The sequence below is a fragment of the Carassius auratus genome, chromosome 22 (genome assembly GCF_003368295.1).
Source record: "Carassius auratus strain Wakin chromosome 22, ASM336829v1, whole genome shotgun sequence".
NCBI lineage: Eukaryota > Metazoa > Chordata > Actinopteri > Cypriniformes > Cyprinidae > Carassius > Carassius auratus.
In genome coordinates this window covers 44,510-57,728 of record NC_039264.1, presented here as the reverse complement: position 1 = coordinate 57,728, position 13,219 = coordinate 44,510, and the positions used below count along the sequence as shown (strand labels likewise).

General features: G+C 37.9%; 1 protein-coding gene across 1 annotated transcript; it reads left to right on the top strand.

Moving 5' to 3' along the window:
- Positions 1-418: 418 nt before the first annotated feature.
- On the top strand, positions 419-3,407 carry LOC113040615 (GTPase IMAP family member 7-like). Its single transcript, XM_026198912.1, has 2 exons — positions 419-454; positions 2,330-3,407. Exons 1-2 carry the CDS (start codon positions 439-441, stop codon positions 3,022-3,024), a joined length of 711 nt encoding a protein of 236 aa, XP_026054697.1. The 5' UTR covers positions 419-438; the 3' UTR covers positions 3,025-3,407.
- Positions 3,408-13,219: the final 9,812 nt, after the last annotated feature.

The following is a 13,219-nucleotide window of genomic DNA, read 5'->3' as shown; positions in this document are numbered from 1 at the left end:
TAAAAAGTACTAGTATCTATTAAGTTCAGGATATCTCTGGTCTAAAAAGTTACAAGTAACTAAAAAATAAGTACTAGTTCTATTTTTTGTTAACACGAATAGTTTAATTAAATAATAGTCACTATTGGAATAAGTACTAGTATCTTAATATTAAGTACTAGTATCTAATGAATAAGTACTAGTAACTTTACAAAAGACACTAGTTCCTAAAGAATAAACACTAGTACCTAAAGAATAAGAACTAGTAGTTAATGAATAAGCACTAGTACCTAATGAATAAGTACTAGTCCTAATGGAAAAGATACTAGTATCTAAAAAATAAGTACTAGTAACATGAAAAAAGATACTAGTACAGCTTAAAGATTAAATGTTAAAAAGGCTTTCCATAGTCCTACAGCATTTTTCTTTTAATTTCGATTTCAAGCAGTTGCTGTTGAAATGGCGTCAGGTTCAGGTAAGAATCAAATTAGATTTAGCCTATTTATGAAACATTATAGCCAACAGAAGGCAATCTTTTATTAGTTTTATATTAAATTATTATTATTATTTTTATTGTATTTTTTTATTGTATTTTACAGCGCTTTTAGATTTGTTGAAAAGTGGCAATGAACACCAGGAAGAAACTGCTATATGCTATTTTACGTTCATTTTTATAAATAGGCTAGATGGTGAAATGGCATGAATTAGGTCGTGTAAAAAAAAATATTTTATATCACTACGAGCAAAAATGATGCGTAAAAGAGTAAGATACAAAAATTAACCAATTACACTATATAGTTGTAATCTTGTATTCTTCATGGAAAGTGACAAAAAAGCCCAAAAAGTAAAAAATAATGTCAATCACATTTTCACTGAACTGCAGACATGATATAGAACAGTTCTCGCCTCTCACTGTTTTATTTCAAAGTTGATTTCAATGAATCCGATATAGGCTATATCAAATAGGTATATGCTGCAATGTGTTCTCAGTGATCTAAGTATTTATGAAATATTAGCAGACAGTGGGATATGTACATCCCGCACACATCTGTATACATATAAATCATATCAATATACATCAGATCGATAACATATCAATATACATCAGAACGTAACGATAGTTTTACGTTTTTAAATTCGTTTCTGTTTTAATATAGAGATCAAGTGACGCGCGTCACCTGAAAACCACGCCCACTTGCGAGAAACTGCCTCTGTTAATTTCGGCCTTTTAACAAAAACAGAATGATTCATTAAACCTGCTATTTGACATGGTGTACAAACAAGCTAAAAAACGCTTTTGTAAGCCGTCGAATCCCCCCCACCCCCCAAAAACGTAGAGTGCACATCAGAAATAACAAGTAGACAGCTTCCAGCAATACAAAGTCAGTGGTGTAGGCGTGGCCTAAATGTGCTATCTATATCAAAGTTGCTATACACTATATTTAAGTTTCGTTTTTATAGGTTGCTAAATTTCGGTCGTAAAATTTGTTCAGTGTTGCCAATATATTAATTAAAAACTTTTCAGACTACCCTAGCAATTTTTCCCCTCCAAAAAGCACCTACAAATTTATCTCTGTTTAAAATGTATTTGGCAATTTCTAGGAACTTTTAAGACTCAAGTGACTCAAATGGTAAAAATGGCATGCACTTGAAGCTTTATATTTGACGACAAAGGTCATATATGAATTGCCATATCGCACAATATATTAAAATTGTTTTAACATAGTATTCTGCAAGTAATTGTGTAAATATTAGCCTTATGAATGAAAACTATGTAGGTATAAATCATACTTTGTGTCAAAAGGTGGTTTACTGCCTCTAGTGTTTATTTTAACTGGAAATTGTAGTGATTCGTACATATAGGAACATAATTCCGGATTTTGTTTTATTTTTTCAAAAATATGAATCTTCAGAGTCTTCAGAACCAAAATGATTGATTTGTGAGAGGAATAGATGTGATCACCATCTCCGTCCACTGTAAAAGCTCAGAGCATGTGTGCAGTCTGTGCGCAAATTCAAAAACTGCCGCCAAAGAAGCCTTATGCCAAATGTTTCTTATTTAAAGCTATGGAGGACCCTGCATGTCAAAAAATGATGCTAAAACGTCCTGACCAAGCACCAATATGTGATGAGTCGGGAGTGATAATGTGTTAGGATCACATACAGGGTAGTAAAAGCCTGATATCTTTTACCTTTCACATTTTTCAGTCCCCATGAGGAAAACATGTTGTTTTTGGTTAATGTACACATGCAGAACGTTTTCTGTGCAGTTTGTAATTAGGAGCAGAGAATATAATATACAGTTTGTACAGTATAAACCCAACGTCTGTGTGTTTGTGCTCTTTTTCAGTAAGTAATCTGAGGATTGTTCTGCTAGGAAAGAACGAATCTGAAAACAATGAAGTGGGAAACATTATACTGGGTACAACGGCGTTTCAGAGTAAAGCCCTGTCTTATTCACAGCTTCTCAATGAGAAAATCAGTGGACAAGTTGAGAAGAGACACATCACAGTCATCAAAACTAACCTGCTACAGACACATCTCCTACAGCATCAGATAGTAAAGGGAGTGGGAGAATGTGTGTCTCTGTCTGCTCCTGGACCTCATTCGATCGCACTCATACTGCAGTATAAGGACTTCACAGAAGACGACATGAGAAGTGTGTATAATGTGCTGAGTCTCTTCAGTAAGCAGGCCATTAAACACACAATAGTGGTGACAACTGATGAAGACTCTTTTTCATCCAAAATCACCTCAAAGCTATGGAATAATGTTATTCATAATTTAATAAAGGACTGTGGAGGAGGACATCTTAAATTTGATTCAAAAGACTCAGGATGGCGCTCTGAGATTTTGAAAAGGACAGAGGATATACTCAAGAAAGAACATGAAGAATTTCTCATCTGTAACATGTATGAAGATGGAGGTGATGGATCATCAGTGGATGGAAATCTGAGCAGATCTGGAAGTTCAGGCAGAGATGATGACAAACATAAAGAGGACCATGCTGAGAGCATAAAAACAGGACGTGGTGGAGGAGGTTAGTCAAAGCCATAGTTTTTCTGCATGATAAGAAACAGGAAATGAAAGGGAGATAAAAATGAGGAACACTACTGTGTTTCATTTAGAATTTTAGAGCAAAACATTATATTAATCTCATAAATTGTCAAGTTTCGATGCTATGTTAGGCAAACATACTACCTATCCCTGTTGCTAGAAGCAACTGTTTTATAATTGTAATTTAGAAAAGTAAATTCACGTATAAGACCTTGTGGTTGTTTTTAAGAAGGGCAGAAGCAAAGAATTGTAAGTGTAGGTTTAAAAGAAAAGAAAGGGTCTAAAACCGTGTGAATTGAAAAGTTCCTGAAAAAAATTATGTGTTGTATGGGTAAGGTTGGGCATTGTTTGAATTTTTATGATTCTGATTCTTGTAAGTACTTAATTTTTATTCCAATAAGGTAATTAATGAATAAATAAATACATACATACATACATAAAATCTGAGATACCATTCACATTTATTTTTAATTCTTAATGCAAAACATTTCTCAAAGAAAACTTACACAAGGATGTGTGTGCAGCAGGGAATAAACAGAAATGGGGGACATAAATTTTTGTCTAATTAACAGGCTTTATTTTTACTTATGTATTTTAATTGGATGAAAAAATCCAAATACACTGTTGGATGATAACCAATAATTTGTATTTTATAATACTTTTTTCTGTTTTTAACTGTATACTGTATTAAATGTCATGTAAATTAGTACTGGATTATTCACATATTATATTCATTACCTCAAAATGACCCGAAATGGCCTTTTTTAGCTACAGAAATAACGGGAGGCCTTTGTCCATTTTAAGGATTTCCTGCATGTCGTAAGTTATTACTTCAGTTGTCAGTTGGCTGCTGACATGGCTCTTTAAAAAAAAAAAAAAAAAAAAATGCTTGTTAAATTCAATTTTGTAAATGTGTGGTTACAAAATTGAAAAACTGCCTGTTAAATTGTCATTTTTTCACTGGCAAGTGCTTTTGGCTTGGAAGGTAATTTAGAAGCAAACTTTTTCTCCACACCATCATTATATCTGGCATAATTGTAATATGCTGTATAAACACAAGAGTATATTTAAATAAAGGGATTACGTTTGTAGGACAGTTGCTGAATTTCCCTATAACCCCAAAAGAATATGCCTATGTCTTTACAGGGGATCTTTATCTGGGGCTCTAGTTGTCCTGGTCTCTGCTGTCTTTCAGGGATGTAGAGGTCCTTTCTAGGTGCTGATCCACCATCTGGTCTGGATATGTACTGGATCCGGGTGCCTGCAGTGGCCTCGGAATAAGAGAGAAACAGAAAATATTAGCGTAGATGCCATTCTTCTAATGATGTAGCAAGTACATATTCAATTCAATTCAATTCAAGTTTATTTGTATAGCGCTTTTTACAAAACAAATCGTTACAAAGCAACTTTACAGAAAATTATGTTTCTACAATATTTAGTAGTAGCTAGTAGTTTGTGCACATTTGACAGGATTTTAGAAAAACTAAAAAAATAATAATAATACAAGACGTAGTCAGCTAGACGATGAACTATCAATATTATTAATTAAGTTATTATATGATTAAGTCACACATTTAGGAATAATTGTTAGTTCTGTTTGTTCATTCAGGGTTAGCATCATCTGGGGTCCTCTGAGGGTCAGCATCATCTCTTCTCAGGTGTTCTGGATCCAGACTGGAGCTTGTGTAAATCCTAGTTACCACGGGATGTGAATCCCGTGGCAAAACATAGAAACAAAATACAGACATCATTAGCATAGCTGCTGATCCAACAAAGTAAAATTTATTTAACCCAAGCTAATGAATAAAAATGCACCTTTGATTAGATGCAACTACACTCACAATTAAAAAGATACATTATTCGAATGCTTGGCGAAAGAGATGTGTTTTTAATCTAGATTTAAACAAAGAGAGTGTGTCTGAACCCCGAACATTATCAGGAAGGCTATTCCAGAGTTTGGGAGCCAAATGTGAGAAGGCTCTACCTCCTTTAGTGGACTTTGCTATCCTAGGAACTACCAAAAGTCCAGCGTTTTGTGACCTTAGGGTGCGTGATGGGTTGTAACGTGGTAGAAGGCTAGTTAGGTACGCTGGAGCTAAACCATTTAGGGCCTTATAGGTAAGTAATGATAATTTGTAACTGATGCGGAACTTAATAGGTAGCCAGTGCAGAGACTGTAAAATTGGGGTAATATGATCATATTTTCTTGACCTCGTAAGGACTCTAGCTGCTGCATTTTGGACGACCTGTAGCTTGTTTATTGAAGAAGCAGGACAACCACCTAGAAGTGCATTACAATAGTCCAGTCTAGAGGTCATGAATGCATGAACTAGCTTTTCTGCATCAGAAACAGATAACATGTTTCGTAGCTTGGCAATGTTTCTAAGATGGAAGAATGCAATTTTTGTAACATTGGAAATATGATTTTCAAAAGACAAATTGCTGTCTAATATAACACCCAGATTTCTGACTGTAGAGGAAGTAACAGTACATCCGTCTAGTTGCAGATTGTAATCTACAAGATTCTGTGTAGTGTTTTTTGGTCCAATAATTAATATCTCCGTCTTATCCGAATTTAATTGGAGAAAATTCTTTGTCATCCAATCTTTTACATTTTTAACACACTCTGTTAGCTTAGATAATTGGGAAGTTTCATCTGGTCTCGTTGATATATATAGCTGAGTATCATCAGCATAACAGTGGAAGCTAATTCCGTATTTTCTAATAATATTACCAAGGGGCAACATGTATATTGAAAATAGAAGGGGACCTAGGACGGATCCTTGTGGCACTCCATATTTTACTGATGATAAATGAGATGACTCCCCATTTAAGTAAACAAAATGGTAGCGATCGGACAGGTAGGATCTAAACCATCTTAGAGCCTGCCCTTGAATACCTGTATAGTTTTGTAATCGATCTATGAGTATGTCATGATCTATGGTGTCGAACGCAGCACTAAGATCAAGTAAGACTAGAAATGAGATGCAGCCTTGGTCTGACGCAAGGAGCAGGTCATTTGTAATTTTAACAAGTGCAGTTTCTGTGCTATGGTGGGGCCTAAAACCTGACTGAAATTCTTCATACAGATCATTTTTATGCAGGAAGGTGCTCAATTGAGCAGACACAACTTTTTCTAAAATTTTAGACATAAATGGAAGATTTGAAATAGGCCTATAATTTCCCAGTACACTAGGATCTAGTTTTGGTTTCTTAATAAGAGGCTTGATAACCGCCAGCTTGAATGGTTTTGGGACGTGTCCTAAAGATAACGACGAGTTAATGATATTGAGAAGCGGTTCTTCGGCTACAGGTAACAGCTCTTTCAGTAATTTAGTGGGTACAGGATCTAATAAACATGTTGTTGGTTTAGATACAGTGATAAGTTTATTTAGCTCCTCCTGTCCTATGGTTGTAAAGCACTGCAGTTTATGTTTGGGTGCGATGGATGAAACTGAAGTGTTAGATGCTGTAGAATCTACATTCGCTATTGTATTTCTAATGTTATCTATTTTATCAGTGAAGAAATTCATAAAGTCATTACTATTTAACGTTGGTGGAATATTTGAATCAGGTGGCGTCTGGTAATTTGTTAACTTAGCCACTGTGCTAAATAAAAACCTTGGATTGTTTTGGTTATTTTCAATGAGTTTGTGTATATGCTCTGCCCTAGCAGTTTTTAGAGCCTGTCTATAGCTGGACATACTGTTTTTCCATGCAATTCTAAAAACTTCTAAGTTAGTTTTTCTCCATTTGCATTCAAGACTACGAGTTACTTTCTTGAGAGAGTGAGTATTACTGTTATACCATGGTGCAGTAAGTTTTTCTCTAACTTTTTTCAATTTGATTGGGGCAACAGCTTCTAGTGTATTAGAGAAAATAGTGCCCATGTTGCCAGTCATTTCATCTAGTTCATGTGTATTTTTGGGTACCAGTAGCAGTTGAGATAGATCAGGCAGGTTATTTGCGAATCTGTCTTTGGTGGCTGGAACAATAGTTCTGCCCAGACGGTATCGCTGCGACATATAGTTAATATCAGTTATACACAGCATGCACGATACGAGGAAATGGTCTGTAATATCATCACTTTGAGGTACAATATCTATAGCAGTAAGATCGATGCCATGCGATATAATTAAATCTAGTGTATGATTAAAACGATGAGTGGGCCCGGTGACATTTTGCTTGACTCCAAAGGAGTTTATTAGGTCAGTAAACGCAAGTCCTAATGTATCATTTGTATTATCAACGTGAATATTAAAATCTCCCATGATTAGCGCCTTATCAACTGTAACTAGAAGGTCTGAGAGGAAATCTGCAAATTCTTTTAGGAATTCTGTATACGGCCCTGGTGGTCTATACACAGTAGCCAGAGCAAGAGATACATTAGATTTCTTTTGCATGTCTGACAGAGTAACATTTAGCATTAGTATTTCAAAAGAGTTAAACCTGTATCCTGTTTTCTGGGTAACATTGAGAATATCACTATATATTGTTGCAACACCCCCGCCACGACCAGTCTGACGGGGCTCATGTTTATAACAGTAGTTTGGTGGAGTAGACTCATTTAGACCATAGGGTGTTATGGGAAGTGTTCCCGGTTCCGGTTTACCTAATTAATGCAGCCTAAAAATCCTTTAACGGATTTGGATATTAAAAGCATAATAGTATGTTATGTGTAAACCAGGTCAAAGAGATGGGTCTTTAATCTAAATTTAAACTGCAAGAGTGTGTCTGCCTCCCGGACAATGCTAGGTAGGTTATTCCAGAGTTTAGGAGCCAAATAAGAAAAGGATCTGCCGCCCCCAGTTGATTTTGATATTCTAGGTATTATCAAATTGCCTGAGTTTTGAGAACGTAGCGGACGTAGAGGAGTATAATGTAAAAGGAGCTCATTCAAATACTGAGGTGCTAAACCATTCAGGGCTTTATAAGTAATAAGCAATATTTTAAAATCTATACAATGTTTGATAGGGAGCCAGTGCAGTATTGACAGGACCGAGCTAATATGGTCATACATCCTTGGTTCTAGTAAGAACTCTTGCTGCTGCATTTTGGACTAGCTGTAGTTTGTTTACTAAGCGTGCAGAACAACCACCCAGTAAAGCATTACAATAATCTAACCTTGAGGTCATAAATGCATGGATTAACATTTCTGCATTTGAAACTGAGAGCATATGCCGTAATTTAGATATCTTTTTGAGATGGAAAAATGCAGCTTTACAAATGCTAGAAACATGGCTTTCTAAGGAAAGATTGTGATCAAATAGCACACCTAGGTTCCTAACTGATGACGAAGAATTGACAGAGCAACCATCAAGTATTAGACCGTGTTCTAGGTTATTACAAGCTGAGTTTTTAGGTCCTATAATTAACACCTCGTTTTTTTTTTTTTTTTTTTTTTTTTTTAGAATTTAGCAGTAAGAAATTACTCGTCATCCAGTTTTTTTATATCGACTATGCATTCCATTAGTTTTTCAAATTGGTGTGTTTCACCGGGCTGCGAAGAAATATAGATCTAAGAATCATCAGGATAACAGTGAAAGCTAACGCCATGTTTCCTGATGATATCTCCCAAGCGTAACATATAAAGCATGAAGAGTAGTGGCCCTAGTACCTAGCCTTGAGGTAATCCATACTGCACTTGTGATCGATGTGATACATCTTCATTCACTGCTAGCGGTCATATAAGAACGATTTAAACCATGCTAATGCACTTCCATTAATGCCAACAAAGTGTTCAAGTCTATGCATAAGAATGTTGTGATCAATTGTGTCAAACGCAGCACTAAGATCCAATAAAACTAATAGATAGATACACCCACGATCAGATGATAAGAGCAGATCATTTGTAACTCTAAGGAGAGCAGTCTCAGTACTATGATACGGTCTAAATCCTGACTGGAAATCCTCACATATACCATTTTTCTCTAAGAAGGAATATAATTGTGAGGATACCACATTTTCTATTATTTTGGACAGAAAAGGGAGATTCGAGATTGGTCTATAATTAACTAGTTCTTTGGTGTCAAGTTATGTTTTTTTTTTTTTTTTTTGATGAGAGGCTTAATAACAGCCAGTTTGGAGGTTTTGGGGACATATCCTAATGACAATGAGGAATTGATAATAGTCAGAAGAGGACCTATGACTTCTGGAAGCACATATTTTACGAGCTTAGATGGTATAGGGTCTAACATACATGTTGTTGGTTTAGATGATTTAACAAGTTTATACAATTCGTGGTGTCATTCGTTGGCAGTTGGGACAAGCTTAACAAAATCGTTTTACTTCAGCATCCAGGCCTGGCCAGTTGAAATGGTCGCGGATCTGCTGGATGGTATTTTGCGCCCCCAGGTAGCCAGCCATTGGATGGGAGTGTACCAACTCCATCACAGTCTCGGTCTTTGTCCAGGGTAAAACTAGTAGTTTTTTTTCCTACCCCCTACACTGCGCGACACAGTAAAGCAGGCCATTTTGAGAATTTTGTAGTTGTCCCTTGATGAGGCTCAGCTTTGGCCAGCCAGCCCGTGCTGAGTGAGTGCAGGTGTTTCTCCTTGGTTTCCAGGGAGATGCTGATGAGAGCTCGAGACACGTGTCACAAGAGGTATTTCATACTCTATACATACTTCTCTCATTTACCCCGCTGACACTTTCTGTCGCAGAATTAGTTTTTTCATCTAGCAAAAAAATATGAATAAATAAATATTTAAATAAATAAATAAATATGAATGGATACATACATTTAAATAAAAAATAAACAAATAAAAAGTAGACATTTATTGTTTGAAAAATAAATTGTTAGGAAACCAAGTGCTATTTTTTGTTGGTCCAAGTTTATTGGACATATTAATTGGAGGAACGTTTTGCTATTACCTATGACAGCATTTTATTGCCAGTTAAAAGGAGAAAAAAGATTACGATTAAAGTCATCATATTTCGAGAATAAAGTCTAAATATTTTGAGAATAAAGTCGTAATACTACGAGAATAAAGTTGAAAAAAAAAATTGAGAATAAAGTAGAAAAGTTTTGAGAATAAAGTCGTAATACTATGAGAATAAAGTTGAGAAAGACTTGAGAATAAAGTCGAAATATTATGAGATTAAAGTCGAAATATCGCAAAAAATAAATTTTCACAAATTTGGAATTTTCACAAAGAAAACAGTTTAATCTAATGAATTGTTTCACATAAATACAGTGATCTGATCATTAAAGATCTTTATAAGACACATCATTTGTGTTTCCCTATAAACTGATTTTGAAAGCGGATACCTTAAAAGTGGGTCTATCAAAAGCATGAATCTTATTGCAATTGGGTGGCTGGCGCACTACAAATAACGAATGCAATGGAAGATTATACATATTATTTCAAAGAATACTGTCCCCAAGAGTATGACAAATGGTATGATTTCTGCTAATAATCCCACACACAAAAAGCTGTTCCTGTTCAGTCTGTTTATAAATATCATATTCTTGATATTAAGCTGTTTCCACAAATCCTTAAAATTGACTCTTCCTCATCCCGGTAAAATGATGTGGCCGCTTGGACACAACAGTATTCATAGTTTGCAGACGACGCTAGTCATTGGCCTCATCCAGGATGGAGACAAGTCTGCTTACAGACAAGAGGTTGAGCAGCTGGCTGTCTTGTGCAGTCTTAACAACCTGTAGCTGAACATGCTCAAATCAGTGGAGATGATCGTGGACTTTAGGAGAAACCCCCCTGCACTCCCCCCACTCACCATCACTAACAGCTCTGTGCCTGCAATGGAGTCATTCAGATTACTGGGAACCACCATTTCCCAGGACCTGAAGTGGGACAATCACATTGACTCCATTGTGAAAAAGGCCCAACAAAGGTTGTGCTCCCTTCACCAGCTTAGAAAACTCATCTGGCTTTCACAGAAACGAACTCCACAGAACCTGCACCAGAAATTACCCTCAACTTACCTCTCACGAACCCTTATCTCAACACTGACAGATGGGCGGAAGGACTATGGTTCCAGGAAACAGCGGTCAATTCATTGTTTCAGAGTTTCATTAACCATTTCAAAGATGTGTTTGGCCGTCCGGTGGGCGAATTCCTCAGTCAGTGAACAATTGTTGCATTGATTGATTCCAAGATGGCGCCGCCGAGTCCGGTCGCCGTCCAGGTCGCTCCGCTTAGATTATGTTTTTATTTAGTTTTTTACCTACTTTTGCTTTCTCTTTTTACACACATTACCTCTGCACTGGTCATATACGAAAAGGAAACACTTTTGGACATTGGACACCGCTTCACTGACCTGTTTCAGGACACTTTATCCTCCAACCCATCGTGGCCATCTGAGATTCTCCGGAACGCCGAGATGAACAATGGCCACCTGAATAACCACCCGAGGCGACGGATCAAGAAACACCGCGGGAAATGTGCTGGGATTCGCAACAGACTGAGGAAAAGAGCACACAGTCCTCCTTTACTGAGCATTTTGCTCGCCAATGTCCAGTCTCTGGAGAATAAGATGGACGATCTTAGAGCCAGGATAAGTTTCCAACGGGACATTAGGGACTGTAACATCCTTTGTTTGTCTGAAACGTGGCTCACGCCCTTGGTCCCGGACGCTGCTGTAACGCCGTCTGAAAACTTCTCTGTTTTACGGATGGACAGGACAGCCGAGGCCGGCAAATCCAAAGGCGGAGGAGTTTGTTTCATGATTAACAAGAAATGGTGTGACCCCAGGAATATCTCCACTCTGTCGCACTCCTGCTCGCCTCATCTGGAACATTTATCCCTTATTTGCCACCCATTCTATCTGCCTCGGGAGTTTTCATCGATCATCATAACTGTTGTTTACATCCCTCCACAAGCAGACACTGGCTTGGCTTTGTCTGAGCTTCACGATGCGCTCAGCGGCAACATCAACAAACATCCTGACGCTGCTATTATCATCGCTGGGGACTTTAACAAAGCCAAACTCAGGCAAGTCATGCCTAATTTTTATCAACATGTATCCTGTCCAACCAGAGGACCGAATACACTGGATCATTGCTACACTCAGTTTAAGAATGCCTACAAAGCACGCTCACTACCGGCTTTCGGCAAATCGGACCATGCCGCCATTTTCCTCACACCGGAATATAAACAACGACTCGTTCAAGTTCCCCCGGTGAAGAGGGTGGTGACGCGATGGTCCGACCAATCAGAAGCAACGTTACAGGCGGCTCTTGATGACGTAGACTGGGACATGTTTCGCGCAAGTTCATCTGACGTCAGCGAGTTCACGGATGTAGCGTTAAGCTTTGTAAACACGCTAGCCGAACAAGCTACGGATACAATAAATATAAGGACATTCTCAAATCAGAAACCATGGGTGGACAGATCAATCCGTGCAGCAGTAAACAAACGCACTGCTGCTTACAACGCTGGTCTTCTATCGGGAAACATGAGCGAGTACAAAGCATCGTGCTATGCTCTCCCGCGCGCAGTAAGAGCCGCCAAACACAGACACAGGCAACGCATAGAGTCACATTTCCAGCTAAATGACTCCCGACGCATGTGGCAAGGACTAAGGACCATCTGTGACTTTGGAAATAAATCTTCTGCAGAGGCGAGAGCAGATCCGTCGCTGGCTGACGAGCTAAACACTTTCTACGGCCGCTTCAAAAGCAATCGAAGCAGTGCGAGTCTGCCGATCAGCGCGTCAGGAAGCAGCAGTCAGAGCAGCGATCATCATGCGATCACCGTGTCAGAGGACGAGGTTCGGAGGGCACTAAAGAGAGTGAATGTAAGGAAAGCAGCTGGACCTGATGGGATTTCTGGCCGCGTTCTGCGGTCCTGCGCTGATCAGCTTGCTGGTTTGTTTACATCCATTTTTAACGAGTCTCTTGCTACATCGGTGGTTCCCACCTCACTCAAAAAAATCGGTCATCATCCCTGTGCCTAAAAACAATAAACCCTCTTGTCTGAATGACTATCGTCCAGTTGCCCTCACATCAATAGTCATGAAGGTCTTTGAGGGACTGGTTAAAAACGTCATCTGCTCCTCCATCCCGGATACTTTGGACCCTCTTCAGTTTGCTTATCGCCCAAACAGATCCACAGATTATGCCATCTCTCACATCCTGCACTCTTCTCTCACACACATCGACAGCAATAACAGGAACTATGTAAGGCTGCTATTTATTGACTATAGCTCAGCTTTTAAT